This window comes from Ranitomeya imitator, chromosome 4 (genome assembly GCF_032444005.1).
Source record: "Ranitomeya imitator isolate aRanImi1 chromosome 4, aRanImi1.pri, whole genome shotgun sequence".
NCBI classification, from domain to species: Eukaryota; Metazoa; Chordata; class Amphibia; order Anura; family Dendrobatidae; genus Ranitomeya; species Ranitomeya imitator.
This window is the reverse complement of record NC_091285.1, coordinates 254,318,554-254,343,098: the sequence shown is the minus strand read 5'-3', so window position 1 is coordinate 254,343,098 and position 24,545 is coordinate 254,318,554. Positions and strand designations below refer to the sequence as shown.

The 24,545-nt window shown below is 41.9% G+C and overlaps 1 protein-coding gene across 3 annotated transcripts in view; it reads right to left on the bottom strand.

Moving 5' to 3' along the window:
• The window catches only part of PPP1R12A (protein phosphatase 1 regulatory subunit 12A), a 123,151-nt gene that overhangs the window by 62,006 nt on the left and 36,600 nt on the right, over positions 1–24,545 (bottom strand). For all 3 annotated transcript variants that reach the window (XM_069764511.1, XM_069764513.1, XM_069764512.1), the window contains exons 2-9: positions 21,916–22,046; positions 17,655–17,773; positions 12,911–13,070; positions 12,627–12,771; positions 7,598–7,672; positions 5,835–5,917; positions 5,472–5,629; positions 4,945–5,054 (exon numbers count right to left, since the gene is read on the bottom strand). In XM_069764511.1, the coding sequence (XP_069620612.1) occupies positions 4,945–5,054; positions 5,472–5,629; positions 5,835–5,917; positions 7,598–7,672; positions 12,627–12,771; positions 12,911–13,070; positions 17,655–17,773; positions 21,916–22,046 (981 nt within the window). The remainder of the gene's footprint in view (positions 1–4,944; positions 5,055–5,471; positions 5,630–5,834; positions 5,918–7,597; positions 7,673–12,626; positions 12,772–12,910; positions 13,071–17,654; positions 17,774–21,915; positions 22,047–24,545) is intronic.

Below are 24,545 nucleotides of genomic sequence, written 5' to 3'. Positions count from 1 at the left end.
CCTTCCCTTCCGAGCCCTGCCGTGCGCCCAAACAGTGGTTTACCCCCACATATGGGGTATCAGCGTACTCAGGACAAACTGGACAACAACATTTGCGGTCCAATTTCTCCTATTACCCTTGGCAAAATAGGAAATTCCAGGCTAAAAATCATTTTTGAGGAAAGAAAAATTATTTTTTATTTTCATGGCTCTACATTATAAACTTCTGTGAAGCACCTGGGGGTTTAAAGTGCTCAATATGCATCTAGATAAGTTCCTTGGGGGGTCTAGTTTCCAAAATGGGGTCACTTGTGGCGGCGCTCCAATGCATAGGCACACAGGGGCTCTCTAAACGCGACATGGTGTCCGCTAACAATTGGAGCTAATTTTCCATTCAAAAAGTCAAATGGCGCGCCTTCCCTTCCGAGCCCTGCCGTGTGCCCAAACAGTGGTTTACCCCCACATATGAGGTATCGGCGTACTCGGGAGAAATTGCCCAACAAATTTTAGGATTCATTTTATCCTATTGCCCATGTGAAAATGAAAAACTGAGGCGAAAAGAATTTTTTTGTGAAAAAAAAAAGTACTTTTTCATTTTTACAGATCAATTTGTGAAGCACCTGAGGGTTTAAAGTGCTCAATATGCATCTAGATAAGTTCCTTGGGGGGGTCTAGTTTCCAAAATGGGGTCATTTGTGGGGGAGCTCCAATGTTTAGGCACACGGGGGCTCTCCAAACACGACATGGTGTCCGCTAACGATGGAGATAATTTTTCATTCAAAAAGTCAAATGGCGCTCCTTCCCTTCCGAACCTTACCATGTGCCCAAACAGTGGTTTACCCCCACATGTGAGGTATCGGTGTACTCATGAGAAATTGCCCAACAAATTTTAGGATCCATTTTATCCTGTTGCCCATGTGAAAATGAAAAAAATTGAGGCTAAAAGAATTTTTTTGTGAAAAAAAAGTACTTTTTCATTTTTACGGATCAATTTGTGAAGCCCCCGGGGGTTCAAAGTTCTCACTATGCATCTAGATAAGTTCCTTGGGGCGTCTAGTTTCCAAAATGGGGTCACGTGTGGGGGAGCTCCAATTTTTAGGCACACGGGGGCTCTCCAAACGTGACATGGTGTCCGCTAAAGAGTGGAGCCAATTTTTCATTCAAAAAGTCAAATGGCGCTCCTTCCCTTCCAAGCCCTGCCGTGCGCCCAAACAGTGGTTTACCCCCACATATGAGGTATCAGCGTACTCAGGACAAATTGGACAACAACTTTCGTGGTTCAGTTTCTCCTTGTACCATTGGGAAAATAAAAAAAATGTTGCTAAAAGATAATTTTTGTGACTAAAAAGTTAAATGTTCATTTTTTCCTTCCATGTTGCTTCTGCTGCTGTGAAGCACCTGAAGGGTTAAAAAACTTCTTGAATGTGGTTTTGAGCACCTTGAGGGGTGCAGTTTTTAGAATGGTGTCACTTTTGGGTATTTTCAGCCATATAGACCCCTCAAACTGACTTCAAATGTGAGGTGGTCCCTAAAAAAAATGGTTTTGTAAATTTCGTTGTAAAAATGAGAAATCGCTGGTCAAATTTTAACTCTTATAACTTCCTAGCAAAAAAAAATTTTGTTTCCAAAATTGTGCTGGTGTAAAGTAGACATGTGGGAAATGTTATTTATTAACTATTTTGTGTCACATAACTCTCTGGTTTAACAGAATAAAATTTCAAAATGTGAAAATTGCGAAATTTTCAAAATTTTCGCCAAATTTCCGTTTTTATCACAAATAAACGCAGAATTTATTGACCTAAATTTACCACTAACATGAAGCCCAATATGTCACGAAAAAACAATCTCAGAACCGCTAGGATCCGTTGAAGCGTTCCTGAGTTATTACCTCATAAAGGGACACTGGTCAGAATTGCAAAAAACGGCCAGGTCATTAAGGTCAAAATAGGCTGGGTCATGAAGGGGTTAAATGTGGCACAGATTTCTATAGAGCATCTATGGGGCCATAATGAACGGTGCAGAGCATTATATATGGCACAGCTTTATGTGGAGCATCTATGGGGCAACAATGAATGATCTGGAGCATTATATGTGGCACAGCTTTATATGGAGCATCTTATGGGGCAATAATGAACGGTATGGAGCACCTATTTTTATTTTTGAAATTCACCGGTAGCTGCTGCATTTCCTACCCTAGGCTTATACTCGAGTCAATAAGTTTTCCCAGTTTTTTGTGGCAAAATTAGGGGGGTCGGCTTATACTCGAGTATATACGGTATCTACTTTCTGGAGCATGCTCAATTGAAAAAGCGGATTGGGGCGACAGATCCGCCAAATGACGGTCGCGACGGATCCGTCTCCCATAGGCGGCCATTCTAGGAAATGGCGGACGAGACGGATCCGTCGCGAACCGCCAATTCGGCGCAGACAAAAACGTTGCAATGTCAGTCAATGTCTAGACGACGTCCGCCAAATTTCGATGGATCCGTCACATGGCGGATGGAACGGACGACCATCCGCCACAATCCGTCGCTAATGCAAGTCTATGAGAAACTAGCGGATCCGCAAAAAAAAAAAAAAAATGGCGGATCCGCTATTTTATGAAAATGGCGGTTTCAAACTGACGCCAAAAGACTGAAGTGTGAAAGAGGCCTTAGGAGACATGAAGCTGTGATTGTCTGTGCTATATATAGAAGTGCTCCAGCCCTGCTATGTGTAGCAGAAATGACGATCTATGAACGCCGGCCATGAGCCCTACATTCACCAGTGTCGTAATGATATGCATGGGGGTCTTCAGCAGACCCTTGGCTGTCATGATGACCCATTGATGCCCACTATCACGTCACAATCACACCAATGAGAGTTTTGAATAATGTCTGCCCCGCCGCCGCATGTTAAATCTCGCTTCCAGATGGATGACAATGGGATTTAACAGGTTAACAGCCATAGGCGGAGCACAGCTCCACCAGTGGCTCTTAAAGGCACATGACAGCTGATTAAATGAGATGTCATGAGAAGGGAAAGATGCGGGCTCAGCGTCGGAGCCCACATCAAAATTAGGAACGACATGACAAAGATACGTCATATGTCGTGAAGGGGTTAATTAGTATAAGACCAATAACTATACCTGCTGGTCATGAATAAGACTTTGAAATCACCCATCAAATGCAATATCAGCAGAGCAATGCAACATCCATAGTGAGCCTTTCTTCACAATGTGGAAGCAAAAGTAGTCAGAAAACAGTTTTAAGAATGGGTGGTCAGGTCAACCATACAAGACACTATAATCAGAACATTATTTCCCTGTCCATAAATTATTAAAGTGGTGATACCAAGTTTTTAGGTTATCCTCATCAATAGGACAGGGTCTAACTTACCTATGGTTAGAGATCAACCACAGGGCCCCTATCAATCCCAAAAGCAAAGTTTGACAAGGCCCCAACTGAATGGAGTGAAGGAGGAGAATGTGCATCTCCACTCCATGTATTCTTCACGGGCCTGCTAGAGAGCACAGTGCTTGCCCATCCATGGCAGTCTGTTAATGAACGAATGGAGAAGCGATATGCATGCGCCATTCAGACTTTATAGAGTCCCTTCTCAGGATCACTGGGGTTGCCACATATTGGGCCTTTAACAATCAAGTAAAAGGAGGCGAATTTCATGCATTAAAGCAATAGTGCATTCCAGTTTTCTATGGGCTTACAAGAACTTGTAATTCAACCAAACACCATGAACAAATTTCATGTAACTTCAGCCATCCAGGCAAATAAAAAAAACACATACTGATGAATGCAGTAACATAGTAAAACTGCAAAAACTCTGCCATGTAACCCCAGCCTCTAACTTTTAATCTGCTTTTTTTTACTTTCCAATACATCACATTATATAATGGATGGTTTCATTCTAATGTACAACTTCCCCTCAAAAAAGACAAGCTGTCATACTCCTATGTCGACAGAAAAATACAAAGTTACGGTTCTTGGAATAAGAGAAGGGAAAAAACAAAATCGGAAGAGAGGTGAGAAAAATAAATAAATAAATTAAAAAAATAGACCGTTTGGGTAGTGGTTAAAATGTGTCGCCTGGGAGAATATTCTTTAAAAAAAAAAAACTTGATCATGTGGTGTCTAACCTAAAATGGGACAGGTGCACAATACTGGTCGATTCCACATCTGTCCCAGCAGGTATCAAAGGAGGAATGCTTCTATCAATCAGATAAAAGGTCAGTGATTTAAAATGATTTCATGGCTAGATTCCTGGGAGAACTCCCGAGTCTCACAAAAGATATGGAAAACAAGCAAACATATGGAATTTCAACACCTGATCATTTTATTCTCAGGTGAGATAAGTAGCCTCCAAAAAAGGTGACTACGATTAACTTAGTCCATACGCTTCAATGAAAACACGCTCACGCGAGCGGAGTGTGCATGTGTGTAGGTGAGACAGATAACTCATGAGAATTTGTCCAAGCTCCATCTGAGGTGGCTTCAACTTGCATCCCCCCATGTCAAGAGATTTCCAAATAGGGCTTCGGTTATACATCGGCTCAACATTCAATGTGAATTTCAGAAGAAATCAGAGACAGACCTTCCGATTTCTGCCGTGGATTGTCAGCAGATGCGCTTCTGTACATGTATTAGCTCAGCCCAATAATTAGCCCAGGGGAGGGTTAATCATCTGTCTCCATCTGAAATGAGCAGCGTTCTACCCATTTTATGTTAAAAATCTGCGCAGAAATCTGTAGCATGCAAGCAAGTTCCAGTATCCCCATTTACATGCATAGGATGCAGATTGTTGTCCGATTAGACCCAGATAACGGCACAGGTACCACAAGGAGATCAGTATCCAATGCTTCTAGTTCAAATGTCAATGTGCCAATTACAGAGATGGCCAGAGTAATGGAAGTAGGCCCTTAACATACATGCTGGGGAAAAGACGACATTTACTTGTGAGAAAATTCTTTACCTTCTTTATTGGTGAAGTAGGTGTGATTTGCCCAGATGGTACAGTTGAAGACGGGGCAGTTACATTGGTCACTTGAGATCTATTGTTCGGAGCAGATTGTTTAGCTTTATCTACAACGATAAGAAAAAGGACAAAATGAAGAAAAAGCATAAGGCTTTATGTCTTTGTTGCCCCGAATAGTAAGCCTCTACCAGAAGTGTATAGGTGCAGTTAATACGCTCTTAACTATTGCAAAATTATTTCAAAAATAAGGCCAAGAGTATTGGTTACCACATTTTAGGTCACTGCTGCTCAGAAGAAATGAGATTCACCCAGACACAAAAGAAAAATGCTAAATATACCAGTAATAGGTTGAACCATCCTTAGAATATCTTTATAGCAACATCTAGCAGTTCCTACATTTGCAAGTCTCACTATCAATTCCTGAAATACAGAAATTGTGTCCAGATTTTTCCTAAATTCGTAAGTTTCATGGATATCTAAAAAGTGGCTATAGCAGCAGAAGTCTGTACAGATGTTGGATGTACCCGCTTCTGCTTCAGATTCAGAGTCTTCCTCCTCCTCTTCCTCACTGGAACAACTAGATTCATCTTTCTTTCCTTCATCCTCCTCATCTGCCTTTTCTTGCTCAAGCGACTCAATGCTTGAAATGGTCTTCTCGTGCTCAATAATTAAAGTCTCTTTGCTAGAAGAAAACACATTGTACTTTAGTATATATGTTTCTTTTGTCCTGAATGCATTTAGGCACTAGAATTAAGGATAGTGGGCTATTTAACCCCATTGCCTGCCAAGTAAATGGCACGAAAGCATCAAGCCTAGGAAACTGGTCACTCAGACTGTAGAGGAGTGATACATTGGAATTGGAACCGTAAATTCCATAAAATACTTACTTCTTCAGAGATTTCAGTGACTGGTTGTTTTCTGTAGTTGAGGACTCAATTAAAGGAGATTTCTCTTGTTTTTCACTAAGAAGCTGTAAAACAATGGGGTAAAATAAGCTATTAGATTAAATCTTTGTTCTTTTAACAACCCGTGGTTCTTCAGGATTTACAAGAAATTAAATCAAAAGGTTTACCAAAGCAGAACAACAACATTAGAGAATCATGTCTATAGCAATCTACCAAAAGTCTTCTGTTGCAAATCGCTGGCATCAATAACGGGCTGCCACCTCTCATTGTGGGCCATTGTGATGACCATTGCTTCTTAGCACTTAGGTGAGGCATGTTCATAAATCAAGAGCACAGTCCCTGCTCATTTACCTCCCATGCCTATAATCCCTTAAAATCAAATTGTTTTAGCCTGGAATGTAACAATTAAAGCAACATACTCAAATTATGCAAAGACACCCCAAAAATACAACCTTAAAGGTACCGTTACACTAAGCGACGCGGCAGCGATATAGACAACGAGCCGAACGCTGCAGCGTCGCCGTTTAGGTCGCTAGGAGACGTCAAACATGGCAACACCAGAACGATGCAGGAGCGATCCAGTGACGTACTTATCGTTCACGCCGTTTGTTAGCTCCATGTTAAAACATTGCAGGCATCGTTGCTTATGCTGTCAAACATGACGAATCACGCCGAACTGACGACCAAATAAAGTTCCGGACTTCTAGCTCCGACCAGCGATGTCACAGTGGGATCGTGATCGCTGCTGCGTGTCACACACAACGAGATCGCTATCCAGGACGCTGCAACGTCACGGATCGCTATCGTTATCGTTCTAAATTCGCTCAGTGTGAAGGTACCTTGAAGGTACCTTAACACTCAGCGACGCTGCAGCGATACCGACAACGATGTCGATCGCTGCAGCGTCGCTGTTTTGTCGCTGGAGAGCTGTCACACAGACAGCTCTTCAGCGACCAACGATGCCGGTAACCAGGGTAAACATCGGGTTACTAAGCGCAGGGCCGCGCTTAGTAACCCGATGTTTACCCTGGTTACCAGCGTAAAAGTAAAAAAAACAAACAGTACATACTTACCTTCCGCTGTCTGTCCTCGGCACCGCTCTGCTTTCCGGCTGGCCGGCGCTCACAACCAGTGCAGAGAAGCACAGCGCCGAGGACAGACAGCGGAAGGTAAGTATGTAGTGTTTGTTTTTTTTTTTTACTTTTACGCTGGTAACCAGGGTAAACATCGGGTTACTAAGTGCGGCCCTGCGCTTAGTAACCCGATGTTTACCCTGGTTACCAGTGAAGACATCGCTGAATCGGCGTCACACACGCCGATTCAGCGATGTCTGCAGGGAGTCCTCGACGAAATAAAGTGCTGGACTTTCTGCAGCGACCAACGACATCACAGCAGGATCCAGATCGCTGCTTCCTGTCAAACTGAATGATATCGCTAGCCAGGACGCTGCAACGTCACCGATCGCTAGCGATATCGTTCAGTGTGAAGGTACCTTAAGATATACTTGTGACTCATTCAAGTGACTGTCATTCCTAGGAGAACAAAACCATCCTATCTGTCCAGATAAGCACATCATACATACAATACCTTTCACCCTATGGGTCACAAATCTGCATCTCAATAGTAGGACCAATAATTAACAGAACCACTGGCATTACAAAAGGAAAGATTGTAGAGACAGCAGGAAAGTGGTAGGGAAATCAACATCTTAAAAAATAATGATATTAGAAAGTAACTGAACCAACCAGATTTTGTTTCTTCTGAAGTTCTTCCAAGTATCCTAAAATATCTTCATCTGCAACATCGCACGCTGTTTGACCCTGCAAGAAAAGATCAATTCATCTGGAACCTAGAAGCAGGCATTTATACGTAGATGAAAGAATTTCTAGAATGCCTAATATGACGCAGACAAAACCTAATCTGCTTCAGCTCCTGCACTCAATGTTGGCGACATACAGCTCTCAGTAAGGGCTCATTCATACGTCAGTTTTTCACACAAGTGCCATCAGTTTATTTAAAAAATGACACGCATACTGTTCACGCCTGATATTTTTGTGGACCGAGTGGTGCATGCAAAATTGCAGAGATACTGATTTGAGTGTTGGATCAAACTCTGCAATGAAAGTTTTTGGGCCCATAAAAAATCAGCACTTCGATTTTTTTTCTGCAGCAAAACCCGCTCTCTTGGCAGTAAGAAACCTGCTGCACAAAAAAGCAGGTTTTGCTTGTTTTTCGTTCCTTTTTTTTGCTTGGCTTTTTTTGTCATGCTACATTTGTCTCTTGTGCATGCTGATAGTTTAGTGCCCAAAAATAAATAAAATCTAATTCTACTTCACCAGTTTTAGCACGAAAAATACAGCATAACCATAACTTTCAATGGGTCACAAACGCTGAAAGTAGTGAAGTAGTGACATGCTCTATTCTACAAAACCTAAGGCTTCACACAAAACACTGACAAAAAAAAAAGCTGTGGGCATAACATTCTGAAATCTCAGACACAGCTTGCACTGCAAAATGCAGATAAAAATTTTAGCATAAAAAAACGCACCAAAAACACTTATGTGTGAAAATACACTAAGCCGAGGGAACGTCTGAAGATCGGTGATGTAATTAAGAGCGGTGATGTCATCAAGAGCGAAGCAGCTCTGGATCTCAGAGAAGGTGGCAGTGAGCAAGTATTACCACACTGCATACATCCTGGCCACCATGGATGTGGAATCTCTGTACTCCAATATCCCACACCAGGATGGATTAAATGCCTGCAAATTCTTCCTGGAAAACACAGGGACTGATGCGGATTCTGTGCTGAAACTCAAAATTCATCCTCACCAGCAATTACTTTGAATTTGACAAGAAGATATATCTACAGAAGACTGGCACAGCAATGGGAAGTAAAATGGCCTAAAGTACGCAAATCTTTTCATGGCCAAGCTTGAAAGTGACTTTTTGTCCTCATGTCCCATCAGGCCTCTGGCCTACTACCGCTACATTGATGATATTGTAATCATCTGGACGGAGTCTGAGCAACAGCTAAAGATGTTCCATGAACAGTTTAATCAATTTCATCCTACCATCAACTTGACACTCAACTACTTCTGCACTGAAATTACCTTTTTGGACACCATTATTAAGCTGCACAACAATGAAAGAGGCATCCTTGTATCAGAAGCCAATCGACTGTCCAACATACCTTAAATGGGACAGTTTCCATCCAAAACATATAAAAAAAACTCCAAAACAAGCCATCAGATACAATCGTATATGTTCCAACCCAATGGATAGAGATGAACACCTGGGTCCCTCAGAAAGACCTTTTTGAATCAGGGCTACCATCCAAGAACAATTGAAAACCAGATCACAAGAGCCACCAGAATATCAAGGAATCACCTGCTACATTGCAAAGCTAAAGAAGAATATAACCGGGTACCTCTAGTAGTAACCTACAATCCAAATCTGGAGGTGATAAGGGGAGCTGCACGGAAATTACAACCTTTACTGGAAAAAGATGCCCGATTACAATCCATTTTTCCAGACCCCCCACTACTGTGTTTTAGGCAGCCCCCAAATCTAAGAAGCATTGTCAAGAGCTCCCTGTCCACTCAAACAGCTGCAGGAACCTTTCCTTGCAACCAGAAAAAATGTAAAACCTGTCCATTTATAATGACCACGGACAAGATAAAGATCCTCAATTCACATCAGAACTACAAGATCCCAGGTACTTTCAGCTGCATTCACATCTAATGTGGTGTACTTAATTATATGTACTAAATGTCCAACTGGGGGTCTGTATGAGGGGGAGACAGGGCAGAAACTGAGAACAAGGATGAACTCTCACCGCCATACAATAAGAGAAAAAAGAATGGATCTACCTGTGGCAATACATTTTTGTCTTCCTGATCACAGCACCATGGACATGAGATTACTTGTATTAATCCCTTACCAACCTCAGCCGTACTATTACTGCAGAGATCGGGTCCCCTGCTTTGATGTGGGCTCCGGCGCTGAGCCCACCTCAAAGCCGGGACATGTGCCCGCAATAGCGGCGGGTGAAATCGCGATTCACCTGCCGCTATTAACTAGTTAAATGCCACTGTCAAATGCTGACACCAACATTTAACCGATGCTTCCGGCCATCGGGCTGGAAATGAGCGCGATCGTCACATGATCGGGTCAGCGATGCATCTGCATAGTAACCATAGAGGTCCTTGAGACCTCTATGGTTGCTGATGCCGGATTGCTATGAGCGCCACCCTGTGGTCGGCGCTCACAGCAATGCAGAAATTCAGCTACATAGCAGCGATCTGATGATCGCTCCCATGTAACTGAGCCGATCGAGTTGTGCCAGCTTCTAGCCTCCCATGGAGGCTATTGAAGCATGGCATAAGTAAAAAAAAAAAAAAGCTTTAAAAAATATGAAAAAAATAAAAAAAAAAATATATAAAAGTTTAAATCACCCCTTTTCACCCCATTCAAAATAAAAAAAAAACAAAAAAAAAAAAACCTACACATTTGGTATCACCGCGTTCAGAATCGCACAATCAATAAAATAAAAGGATTAACCTGATCGCTCAACGGCATAGAGAGAAAAAAAATTCGAAACGCCAGAATTATATTTTTTTGGTCGCCGCGACTTTGCATTAAAATACAATAACGGGTGATCAAAAGATTATATCTGCACCAAAATGGTATAATTAAAAACGCCAGCTCGGCATGCAAAAAATAAGCCCTCACCGAACCAGAGATCCTGGCAAAGTTTGGAATTTTTTATTTTTTTTAACCACTTAGATAAAACGTAACCTAGACATATTTGGTGTCTATGAACTCGTACTGACCTGGAGAATCACAATGTCAGGTCAGTTTTAGCATTTAGTGAACCTAGCAAAAAAGCCAAACAAAAAACAAGTGTGGGATTGCACTTTTATTTGCAATTTCACCGCACTTGGAATTTTGTTCCCGTTTTCTAGTACATGACATGCTAAAACCAATGAGGTTGTTCAAAAGTGCACCTTGTCCCACAAAAAACAAGCCCTCACATGGCCATATTGATGGAAAAATAAAAAAAAGTTATGGCTCTGGGAAGGAGGGGAGTGAAAAACGAGAACGCAAAAACAGAAATGGGCAAGGTCGTGAAGGGGTTAAAGACAGAAAAGTCTGAGTATAAACTCATGTCAACCTTTGACACTCCGTGCAGGAATAAATATGTCGCATGGATTTGTGCCTTTCTGCATCAATTAAAGAAGTATTGTTTCTCCTTGCGGGGAGTGACATGTTAAGCATGTCTAGCTGAGGAGACTTAAAGCCGCAATGCTCCTCTGGGAAATGTGCAAATTGTCTCTTCAGAGAGGAAGAGGGCTAGAACTCTAGTGCCACCTTTAGGAAGTAGCAATCCTAACAGTCAATGTCGACCCTCTCACGAGCCTTGTCACATGACTTAGGATAATAGCCAAACCAAAATCTCAATTTGCAGACACTGTTTCGGGGTACTGCCCCTCGTCAGTGCAAAGTGGAGATCTGGTTTGGCTGATTGAGAGGCGTCTGACCAGGATCCAAGAAGTATCGTTTCTACTTGCGGAGAGTGACATGATAAGCATGCCAAGATGAGGAGACTTAAAGCCGCAATGCTCCTCTGGAAATATGCAAATTGTCTCTTCCAAGAGGAAGAGAACTAGAACTCTAGTGCCACCTATTGGAAGTAGCAATCCTAACAGTCAATGTTGACCCTTTAACGAGCCTTGTCACATCACTTAGGATAATAGCCAAACCAGAATCTCAATTTGCAGACACTGTTTCGGGATACTGCACCTCATCAGTGGAAAGTGGAGATCTGGTTTGGCTAAATGAGAGGCGTCTGACTGGGATCCAAGAAGTATCGTTTCTCCTAGAGTTTGGCTATTATCCTAAGTCATGTGACAAGGCTCGTTAAAGGGTCCATTGACTGTTAGGATTGCTACTTCCAATAGGTGGCACTAGAGTTCCAGTCCTATTTCCTCTCTGAAGAGACAATTTGCATATTTCCCAGAGGAGCATTGCGGCTTTAAGTCTCCTCCCCTCGACATGCTTAACATGTCACTCTGCTCAAGGAGAAACGGCACTTCTTGGATCCCGGTCAGACGCCTCTCATTCAGCCAAACCAGATCTCCACTTTGCACTGACGAGGGGCAGTACCCCGAAACAGTGTCTGCAAATTGAGATTGTGGTTTGGCTATTATCCTAAGTCATGTGACAAGGCTCGTTAAAGGGTCGACATTGACTGTTAGGATTGCTACTTCCAATAGGTGGCACTAGAGTTCTAGTCCTCTTCCTCTCTGAAGAGACAATTTGCATTAATCAATTAAAAAAAATATTTAGAATTGAGAGTCCTCAGTCGTTTTCATGGCTAACTGAATTATCTTTCTGCTGTGTTGTGTATAATTATGTGATTCTTCAGAATTTCTATTAGTCTTTGCCTGGTGAAGAGACCTGTGTAGTCTTGAAGGCTTACAATTTGTTACCATCTTTTCAGTTAGCCATTAAAAAGGTATCAACCACTGAGGAGTCAATTCTAAATATTTTTCACACTACATACATGCAGATATATACACATGAAATAAAAAAAGCTTAATGGAAGGGCTATTATAATGAGCAATGTATGCCACTGGCAATATAGCTGTCAAGGTCAGAGGAGCAAGTCTGGAATTCTTTCAACCAACAAAAGGCTCAAGAGGGCATGTACAGAACTGCCAAAAGTGGAAGCACTGACATAAGCTGGAGCTCCTGATCACATGAATCACCTACCACTTTGTTGACAGCATCCATATCACACAGATTTTCCACAAGGATCCTAGAAGCCTCTTCTTTACCCCAGTGAGCTGCAGCATGAAGTGGCGTCCAACCATCATAATCCTTAACATTAATATCATAACCGGCTTGAATTAAAAGCCTGCAAGCGATGAAGAAGGGATTCATTTTTAATAATCTGAATGGGGTCAATAAGTCTCACTAAATGAGATGTGAAAAAAGGAAAATCCAAACACTACAAGTATGGTGTATTACGACATCCTCCGGCTATAAATACTTACTTTAAAACTTCAGTGTAACCTTTAGCAGCTGCTACATGCAGAGCTGTGCCACCAGACTTTGTATGCCGCGTGTCATTGATCTGCCCACTGTTCAGCCATTGTCTGGCATCTCGAAGCATGATCCGCTCTTCCTCTTTCCTAGCAGCTTCAACATCAATACCTGCTCAATACACAAAGTATTACATTATATTTAGTAGAGTGCAAACTTATTTTACATAATAGTGGATATTTATTCTGTGTATATAACTGGTAAAATGAAGTCTGGAGTCAGTGTGAACACATCCTTGTGCTAGTCGTATCTACAGTCAAACTTGACAATTGAATACATATTAAAAAGGGCATTTTAATCTTTCTTGCAGCAGAGAAGAAAAAAAAAATTACATTACACTTTAAATTCTCCTCATTTTCCCATTTGTATTACTTTCCTACTTGTTGGGCCCATAAAAAGGTCAATGCTTCCAATAACTACGCAGGTTCAAGTTTTCATTTTTTGAAGTCTAGGTTTATAAGACTGAGAATATATTCTGTTTGGCACTTCTGGTCATGTGTACTCACTGGACACCCAGGCCCTGGATGTCACCATCATCTGGGAGCATGTGCTGAATACGCACCACGTGCAGCCACCGGTAAGCCCGGCACTATTTTTGTTAATCCATTCTACATACTGATGAAGCGGTGCATACAGCGGAACACTTGACATGGCCTCTTCCTACGGGTGTGTATGGTGTTTTATTACGTACACCATCAGGTCATTAGATAACAGCCCCTTAAGGCCCCTTCACATTAAGCGACGCTGCAGCGATACCGACAACGATCCGGATCGCTGCAGCGTCGCTGTTTGGTCGCTGGAGAGCTGTCACACAGACCGCTCTCCAGCGACCAACGATGCCGGTAACCAGGGTAAACATCGGGTAACTAAGCGCAGGGCCGCGCTTAGTAACCCGATGTTTACCCTGGTTACCATCCTAAAAGTAAAAAAAACAAACAGTACATACTTACCTACCGCTGTCTGTCCTCCAGCGCTGTGCTCTGCACTCCTCCTGTACGGTCTGTGTGAGCACAGCGGCCGGAAAGCAGAGCGGTGACGTCACAGCTCTGCTTTCCGGCTGACCGACGCTCGCAGCCAGTACAGGAGGAGTGCAGAGCGCAGCGCTGGAGGACAGACAGTGGTAGGTAAGTATGTAGTGTTTGTTTTTTTTACTTTTAGGATGGTAACCAGGGTAAACATCGGGTTACTAAGCGCGGCTCTGCGCTTAGTTACCCGATGTTTTCCCTGGTTACCAGTGAAGACATCGCTGGATCGGTGTCACACACGCCGATCCAGCGATGTCCACGGGAGATCCAGCGACGAAATAAAGTTCTGGACTTTGTTCAGCGACCAACGATGGCCCAGCAGGGGCCTGATCGTTGGTCGCTGTCACACATAGCGATTTCCTTAACGATATCGTTGCAACGTCACCAAAAGCAACGATATTGTTAACGATATCGTTATGTGTGAAGGTACCTTTACACTGACCGGTATCTATTACTTTATTGTCATTTATATTAGCCCTACACAAGATTCTTGTTACATTTCTCTAATGATCTAATACTGCAGCTGAGTAATTAACAACTATATTTCCGTTACTTACTATATTTAAATTGTGATCCTTCATATGACTTATTTATGGATTCTTCTGTATTTTGATTACTGTATTTTATGTATTGAGTTTAAAGGGAACCTGTCACCCCCAAAATTGAAGATGAGCTAAGCCCACCGGCATCAGGAGCTTATCTACAGCCCCCATTGGGGCTCACAATCTAGAATCCCTATCAGTAGATCTATGGAATGTGGGAGGAAACCAATGCGTTAATATGTGTTGTGCAGCCCGGCATATTTATGCAGCACTATTAGGCGATATTGCGATTATATCTGATCCTCCCCTCGAGTCTTAGACGATGCTACCAGTAACTTCATCACCTTCTATATACAGTATCTAAATTTATTAAACTTTACTAAAGCAAAATATATATTTTTTAACAATATAGGTTCTCTCTCATTGGTTTTGAAGATATTGTGTTTGTTATGGAGCACTACAGGTACTCATACCCTCCAAGGATTACTGCACCTACTGCATGGCAGCAGAAGCCACACACATCACAACTAATCCTTGTAACAATGGAGGTGAAAGGGGTGGGACAAAAGGAAATGGCCATTGGCTATATAGGTCCAAACTGCATTTTCAACTTGTCCCTTTGAAAACCAGCCTCATTCAGACGTCCACGTGTCACGTATGTGTTCAACCACAGCTAGAACATGTACCGATTAGCAGCACAATGCAGAGTTAAAATATAAGATGTGCCAACTGAAATAAATGTAAAAAGGAGAACATAAAAGGGATTGCAGACGGGTCACATTACTGTTTCAAGTTCTGCTTAATGCTTTCTTTCTCTTAGCGTAAGGAAATGTGTTCAGTATGCTGCACATTATGTCATTTTATTTTATGGCCTTGCAAAAGATGTTCCAGAAACAAAAACCCATTAGGTTTACTCTGATGTAAACTGCACATCCTTTGGGATTTACCGTACTTGCTGTTGAGCAATCCATGACTTCGAGGGCAAAGGAGTCAAACAAAATGACGTCTACTATAAAGACATAGAAAATGCAGAAGAATTTTTTCAATGCTGATAAACTGGGCAATAGACAATGAGGAGACAATTTTGACATCTCCTGCTCAACCACAAACTGCTGAGAAATCAGGCAAGACGCTTTCTTTGTGGATCAGGATGGAAGACAAACACACTGATTGCTTACAGTTCAGTGCATAGATCGGAGGGATAAATCAGGATCCTTCTATTAGAACATGCCATAATAAAGCTATGCCAGTGGAGTCAATAGTTAACCCTGCTGTTCTGTTGGTCAAAAATGACCGACTTTGAACTTCAATATTCTTTAAAATATTCAAGATGCGGCTCTGAAACCCGTGGCCGACCGACCCATCCTCATTTAAGTCAATCAACCACAAGTTTCAGAACCGCATCTTGAACACCCCAAAAAATACCAAAGTTCAAAATAGGTCTCCCCAGACCGAACAGAACAGCAGGGTTAATGGAGTGCTCACACCAACAGATGGCCACCATGAAGGATCACACGTTATAGCTGGCTTTAAGCTGTCAGAGGGAACTAGAATGCTGTTCCTTTGAGTCATTAGACCCATCACTGGGGCTGTGACACTACTATATAGCAGCACGATCATCAGAATGTTTCGGGAAAGGGGGTTACATTCTCTTAATCAACTGGTTGTGACTACATAATATCAGGAAGTTATAAAACTATTAAGTTGATTAATCATACTCTATGTATGGACTGTGCGCTGACAGTGTGAAAAGACATGATGTAGAGGTTTTGAACTGTATATTTCTATGTGTACTGTAATTTGGGTTCCGGTTGAGTACGACCGATGCTAGATAGGGTGGGTTGGTTGTTTGGGGTGGGGGTGGAAGGATGACTTGGGGTTTACATGTTATAATCTGGATATCCTGTTTTTTTCCTTTCTGTAAAATGATTTACAATTAATAAAAAATTACCTGATCACTAAGACAGTTGGGCTGAGTTAACGAGGTTAGCCACTACCTTTCTACGGATTGTGTATCCTCAGGTTGACGATGGGCCATCAATATCAGATTAGTAGGGCTGTGACACACCACTGTTACCAGCCACTGACAGCTGATCAGCAGTGGGTAATGGGTATGACAGCCTCTCAGATCAGATACTGATGGCCTAGCCAAAGGGTCCTAAAGATAGGCCATCAGTAAAAAAGTAGTGGTCAGCACTGATCTCCTCCAACAGTGAAGACTTGCCGAGTCTTTACATCTTTAGTCCTGAGAAGAGCAGCACTGTGGTATCTGCACCCCCAAAGATGAAAAAGTCTATATAGTAAGTCAATAAGCTGCAAGTGCAGTAACTTAAAGGGACCAGTTATGTTTACAATAAAACAGGGCTATCTGAATAATAGCACAAAATACAAGCTTTCATTTTGATTCCAGACGGACGTTTGAGTCACTAACTAAAATGCTCCCACTTAAGATTGCTATTACAAAATTAACAAAATTCTATGTGAATTGAAAGTATAACGAAAATTCGTCATTTTTGTTTGGGTGTAGCTGTCTCTGTACGACCTGGTAACTTTTTAGAACTTAATGCTTCGAAAAATTATTATAAACATAAAAGCATTTGGTTAAGTATTTGGTTTGTGTTGGCATTTTCCCATTGACCATACAGTGAGTGCACTGTAATCACTGACAGCTTGCTCTATAGTGTATGTGTGCAGAGCACACTGTCAATATCGGGAAGTGATTACAGTGCACTCACTGTATAATGAGCAGCAACTAAACGCTCGTTGCATCGCCCTGATGACTGGTACAGTGATTACAGGGAGAATATCACTTCATTTTCTCCCTGTAGCCGCTGTTCCAGCAAACCGGCTACATTAGATTAAACGCAATTTACCTACAGATGATCGCACTATACGTAGTTAAAAAGTGACACTGGATGGGACAGGTTCCTAGTAATCATCCGAAAAGTGGAAAAACTTCAAGCAAATCCCCATTACTACCAAAAAAACAAACTATACTTGAGTATTGTTCTAGGGTCTATTTTGTGTCTGGAGGCTTTGATCAAGATGTCCATTACATATCAGTAAATCTATACACGGTCAACATTGAAATAGTCTAGACATATTGCTTAGAAACACGGTACTGGTACCTTGACGATTAACTTCATTCTGAAGCAGTTCTTCCATTGCCTCTTCTTCAGCAATGTCTAATGGAGTGTCACCTTCACTGTTCACTGCACCTACATTTGCTCCTTGGCTAATTAAATATCTGCAAGACAGAAGGATTTATTAGACATTTAACAAACATAAAATATTGTGACCAATCTCTCTAAATATCTGTCCTGATCTAGAGCGACCAACGTACTAATTTTGAAAAAAAAAAAAAACGATTAAAAAAAAAAAAACAATAATTAAGGCATCATTCACTATACAGATTAGCATCCATCTTTGGGGCAGAGCTGCAGTTCTGGCAGTGGCAGGAGCAAATGATAAGGAAAGGTCATTTATATCAATAGCCCGGACAACCGCATTAATCCCTTGGCGTCACAGTCCGTTTTAGCCTTTAAACCAGGCCATTTTTCTTACCACTTATCTACAGTTGCATTCCAGGAGCCATAACATTTTTTGGACATATAAGGGCTTTTTATTTTTCAGAATGAGTTGTATTTCTTAGTGGCATCATATTGGCGCTCATAGAAATTAAGATTTAGTAACTCTTTAGTAACTCATAAAGTTAATTTATTTCAGTTCTTCAATACAAAAAATGAAGCTTGTATATTAGATAGATCACTCTGTAATGACTATTTCAAGTGTTTATTTCTGTTAATGTTGATGATTATGGCTTACAGCCAATGAAAACCCAAAAATCATTATCTCAGGAAATTAGAATACTTTATAACACCAGCTTGAAAAAGGATTTCTAAATCCGAAATGTTGGCCTACTGAAATGTATGTTCAGTAAATGCACTCAATACTTGGTCGGGGCTCCCTTTGCATCAATTACCGCATCAATGCAGCGTGGCATGGAGGGATCGACCTGTGGCATTGCTGAGGTGTTATGGAAGCCCAGGTTGCTTTGATAGCACCCTTCAGCTTGTCTGCATTGTTGGGTCTTGTGTCTCCCATCTTCCTCTTGACAATACCCCATAGATTCTCTATGGGGGTTAAGGTCGAGCAAGTTTGCTGGCCAATCAAGCACAGTGATACTGTTGTTTTTAAACCAGGTATTGGTACTTTGGCAGTGTGGACAGGTGCCAAGTCCTGCTGGAGAATGAAATTTCCATCTCCAAAAAGCTTGTAGGCAGAGGGAAGAGTGAAGTGCTTTAAAATTTCCTGGTAGACGGCTGCGCTGACTTTGGTCTTGACAAAACACAGTGGACCTACACCAGCAGATGACATGGCTCCCCAAACCATCACTGATTGTGGAAACTTCACACTAGACCTCAAGCAGCTTGGACTGTGGCCTCTCCACTCTTCCTCCAGACTCTGGGACCTTGATTTCCAAATTAAATGCAAAATTTACTTTCATCTGAAAACAACAACTTGGACCACTGAGCAACAGTGCAGAGTATTTTTTAGTGCTCGGAGATTTAGTTTTTCTTGCCGCAGCTGAATGATTTGCATTTGTTAGCCAGCATAAGTACATGTGGGGGTTGCCTGGTTGCTAGGGAATCCTCACATGTACTTATGCTGGCTAACAGATGTAAATCATTCAGCTGCAAGAAAAACTAAATTTGCGAGCACTAAAAAACACTCGGAGGACCCTCGAGCATGCTCGAGAAATCTCGAGTAACGAGTATATTCGCTCATCACTAAATATGACACTTGCAGCGCAAGTCCTGGATACATCTGTGTGTGGTGACTCTTGAAGCAATGACTCCAGCAGCAGTCCACTCCTTGTGAATCTTCCTCAAAGTTTTGAATGGCCTTTTTTTAACAATCCTTTTAAGGCTGCGATTATCCTGGTTGCTTGTGCACCTTTTTCTAACACACTTTTTCCTTCCACTCAACTTTCCAATAATATGCTTGTATACAGCACTCTGAACAGCCAGCTTCTTTAGCAATGACCTTTTGTGGCTTACCCTCCTTGTGGAGTGTGTCAATGACTGCCTTCTGGACATCTGTTAAGTCAGCCATCTTCCCCATGATTGTGGAGCCTACTGAAACAGGCTAAGGGACCTTTTTAAATGATTAGGAAGCCTTTACAGGTGTTTTTCTTAATTATTCTAATTCACTGAGATAATGACTTTTCGGTTTTCATTGGCTGTAAGCAATAATCATCAACATAAACAGAAATAAACACTTTAAATAGATGACTGTTTGTAATGACTATATAATACATAAATTTGACTTTTTGTATCGAAGAACTGAAATTAACTTTTTGATAATATAACATTTTGTGATAAGCACCTGTATATATAAAACAAATTCAATTTGTGTCTATCACAATATTCCAAGACCCATAACAAAGGGGGAGGGGGGGGGGGGGGGTTGAAAGAGTGCTATTTGAACTTTTATATATATATATATATTTTTTTTTTTTATTTAGTCCCGTTTTGGGACTTGAACCTGCAATCGTCCGATCACATACTTTGAAGTGCTGTATATAGCAGAGCTTCAGATGAGTGCAAAGATGGTGGCTGCGACTTTTAGCAGGCCTCCATCTGCAGTAGTAACTGATCCACTGCCTAAGATTGCATCACAGGGAGCTGGTAAATGCAAGTAGCAGTGCAATGCATATATATGCTACTGCCAAGAGTTTGACAGTGTTAAATTGTTAAAGCCCTACTCCAGTGGGTTTTTCTCCCCCAGTTGTGAAGTGGTGCTTCTAAAGCAGCGTTTTTAACTCCTCGTCTTATTACTTACCCTCCGCAGTCTGCACCATTTTTCTCTTATGCTCCGACCCTGCGGCGCCATCTTGTGAGCGCAGCTCCTAACTGGCCAAAGGTCAGAAGTTATGTCACTAGCTCTCAATGCAAGTCTATGGGAGCCAGAAAACGAGTCTCTCATAGGCTTGCATTGAGTTGTGACCTCCGGATCGCTGCATGAAACACTAGAGTGACAGAGCAGGCCACAAACTGCTGGAGACCAATGGGAGTGGTGGTTGTAAAAGGTGAAGAAGCTGACAGGTGACTATAAGATGGGTCAGGGACCTTAGATTAGAAGAACCACTCCTGCTAAACAGAAAACCACTGGAGTGGTGCTTTAAAATCTGCAGCAGAGTGCCTAGAGATAATAATCCCAGTATCTCTTGAGCCCTCTCAACAAGCAATCACCCCCACAATCATGTACATCATATTGCATTAAAAAGAACCTGTCAGGTGAAAAAAATGCTATTAACTTGCAGATACGGAGTCATTCTGCAGGTTGCAGCTGCAGCGCTGACAGCACGGCTGCTGGTAGGAAATTAACCTTAATCCCCCGGCAGCCTTCAACTTTCAGCCAGAGGTGCGGCTTCTGTCACCGCTCAGTACATAATGAGCCGCGGCTGATATCATGTCCCGGGACTTACCGCCGGCTCAGCAGTGCATCAGCTTCAGAACGCTTTTAATCTGCAGGTTAACAGCATTTTTTTCACATGACTGGTTCCCGTTAAGGGGTTTATCGGCTTTAAAAAAAATATTCTTGTTTGGCTACTCAGATTGACATTTTTTGCTTACTTTTAAGTTTTTTGTTGCTGATAATTGGGGAAAAATTATTATTATTATTATTATAAAGGAAATGAGTTTATTTTTCCTATTTTTTTATATTTACTTTTTTCAACGACATTAAAGTACAGCTGAAAAACAAATTGTATTTAGTTTCCATATGTATTTATAGATTGGGCTTTTTTTTTCACTTGACAATCTTTGGAGGGAATTTGAACAAAATACATTATTTTGATTGCCGATTTACCCTGTAAATGGTATGGCTTCATTAGTACCAGCTACAGGAAAAAATCACCTTCCAGGCTACATAGCAAAGCTGACTGGGTCACCTAGGATTCAGCAGCTCCTACTCCCTCTCTACACTCAGATCACATGACTGCTGGGTCCGGAGAGGGAAGCCTGACAGTGCTTCCAAATCTGTAGAAACAAGGCTTGTGTTCACGGAGGGATCAGAAGGGAAACAAGGTAAGAAGTCAGGTTTGCCTCTGGGGAGTCTGGCTGTGTCTGACAGCCAGATTCCCATAGGGACACAATCTCTTACAAGCTACTTACTATGAAGCAACTTTTTCAAATATTGGTGCAATGTAAAGTGTATACTGCCCAGCCATTTAAAGTCTTTGGGCAGTCCAGAAGTAGTTAAAGGGAATGTTTTTCTGTTTTGTTTTTTTAACATAAAATAGATTACTAAACCACAATGCAGGTGTGAACAAAGGTTTATTAATATAGTGTCGCTCACATTTTAATTTTAGAGTGCATAACTTACTCTGCTATGTCAAGATATCCACAGGAAGAAGCAGCATGTAGTGGTATCCAGCCTTCATTATCTGGTTGATTAATACTGGCTCCATTCTCCACAAGAAACTTGACCATCTCAAGGTTATCATCAATGCAAGCCTGTAGTTAGAAAAAAGAAACACCATCTGTAGCCATTTCTCAGCAATGCAGAGAGGAAACAATGTTTTCTTTGTAACCAGAATATCAAACTAGAAAATGTGAGAACAGTGTCTAACCATAGACAAACTTAACCAAATTAATAACCTAGAATTTCTAAGAAAGAATAGCCTTTTTGGCAATTTTCTAAAGCAGCCTCGTATAAAGGCTAGTTTCACGCGATGGCTACCTAAAAACACCCTTTGGTCAACTATGGAGGTCTATAATAGAAAACAATGCTCCAAAAACATTTGGCCGCCTTTCACTCTTCTAACATAGCCAATTTGATAAAGTAGAGCTACTATCCTAAAATGTTGTTAATGTCCCCTACTAAGCCAATCGCAAACCATCATTGAGTTGGGGAGAAAGTGGTTGTGTACTGAAGCGTACAGGCATCATGGAGGTGGTGGTGGGTAGATGGAGGGGGTCGCTCTCTAGTAACTTCAATCATGGGGGTGGAGGACAGAGGAGAGTTACCTACTAGAGCCTACAGACATCACAGAGGCGCGTCATCTACTAGATCATTTACCCTGGCACTAGACTTTCCCCAGTCAGATATAGAATGACCCTCTACCTTCTAAGAAAGGGCCAACACCATATTAAATTCTTGAGCAGATAGCAAGGTGTTATGTGAATTTTTTTATTTTTTTTTTTAAAGCTGGGGGGGAATAGACTCCCGTTCCACCAGTTTTTCCGTACTTTGGGCATAAAAGATGAGAACACATTCAGTCATTAAAGGGTTAAATGTAAATAAAAAATGTTTTAAAAATTCTACTGCTTGAGTAAATTTGTTTTGAGCTTATGTTTTATTAATTTGTGATTACAGCACTGTCAATGTTGAAGTTTTTGTTAACAAAATGTATATGCTATTGTAAGCAGGAATAAAAATACCTTGAAGTAAGGCCAAACGCAAGAAACGAGGGCATCTTCACTAGGCGAAAAGATGTTAATGGGTGTTTAGTGTATATGCCAATGGGAGGGGGTCCAACATGATGTGAACGATGAGGTGGTCCAACAAATTGGTATCCTGCATGCCCAACACATCGTGAACTTGTGTGCCCGGGGTGGATATTAGTGAACACCCCTCACAGGCACTGGTGTTCTTAAGCTACTTTCACACTTGCGTTTTTAGCAATCCGTCGTTTGGGCAAAAAAAGGATCCTGCACATGTGCTCGCAGAACGCGTTTTTTGCCCACACACTTGTATTAGCGATGGATCGCCATACGTCGCGTCAATCGTGCGAAGGTTCCGTCGTGTTTTGGCGGACCGTCGTCACAAAAAAAAAGTTCAATGTAACTTTTTTGTCTGTCACGTCCACCATTTTCTACCGCGCATGCGCGGCTGAAACTCCGCCCCCTCCTCCTCGCCAGACTTCAGAATGGGCAGTGGATGCGTTGAAAAACTGCATCCGCTGCCCACGTCGTGCACAAATTTCACAACGTGCGTCGGTACGAAGGCCTGACGCATAGCGACGGACCCGTACCGACACAAGTGTGAAAGTAGCCTATAACTACACAAGTCCAGGGTATTTGTAAGCATTTTTCACCCACTTTGTGAGATCACCTAAAGGGGCACAGCACATGACCAGCAGCACTATCTGGATTTCTGGCCATTCCAGAAAAGTAACTTTTTTCCCTTAGTTCTCTACAATTGGAGATCATGTTAAGAGCTTTGGTCACCAGATTTTTGCTACCTGAAGAGAAACTCTGAAATCCTCCACTCACTTTTCTGAACTGATTAAAGCAGCACTCCAGCGTTTGGTTTCTGTTTCGGTGCTAGAAAGGTGCTACTAATCCAAGTTTCCTGACCCTAGTATTATACTGACCCACCGCTATCTTCAGCTCTTCCCAGCATTGCACAAGTCCCAAGTCATCTTGTGACTGCAACTTCTGACTGACCGCAAGTCGGAGGTAACGGTCACAAGCTCTCAATTTAGGTCTGAGGGCCTGGTTCTGGCTCTTCTAGATGAGCCTCGAGTTGTAATCTCCTGCTCTCTCCAGCTAACACTGCAGCGATACGGCAGAGGTGATAAAAGATGAAGATGGCGACTGGTAAGTAAGTACAAGCCATGGAGCAGGGATCTTAGATTAATAGCACCATCCATAGCACCATACAACCACTAGAGTGGTGCTTTAAACTCCGTTCCCAGGTAGCAATAAAAAGGATGTTTGGTTTAGGAGATCTATTTCTGCTAATGAAATTTGAGGATAAAGGGAATTTGCCACCAGGTTTTTGCTATCCCATCTAAGAGCAGCATGATATAGGGACAGAGAAACTGATTACAGCAATGTACTACTTACTGGGCTCCTTGCTGTAATTTTGATAACATCTTTGTATTATCTGCTGCAGATCTACGAGATCACCACTGATCGATCACTTTCTGTGTATACTGTGCATAGGCAAAAAGCTGCCAATCAGTGGTGGGGATGACATTTATATAGAGCTAACGACAGACAGAATTA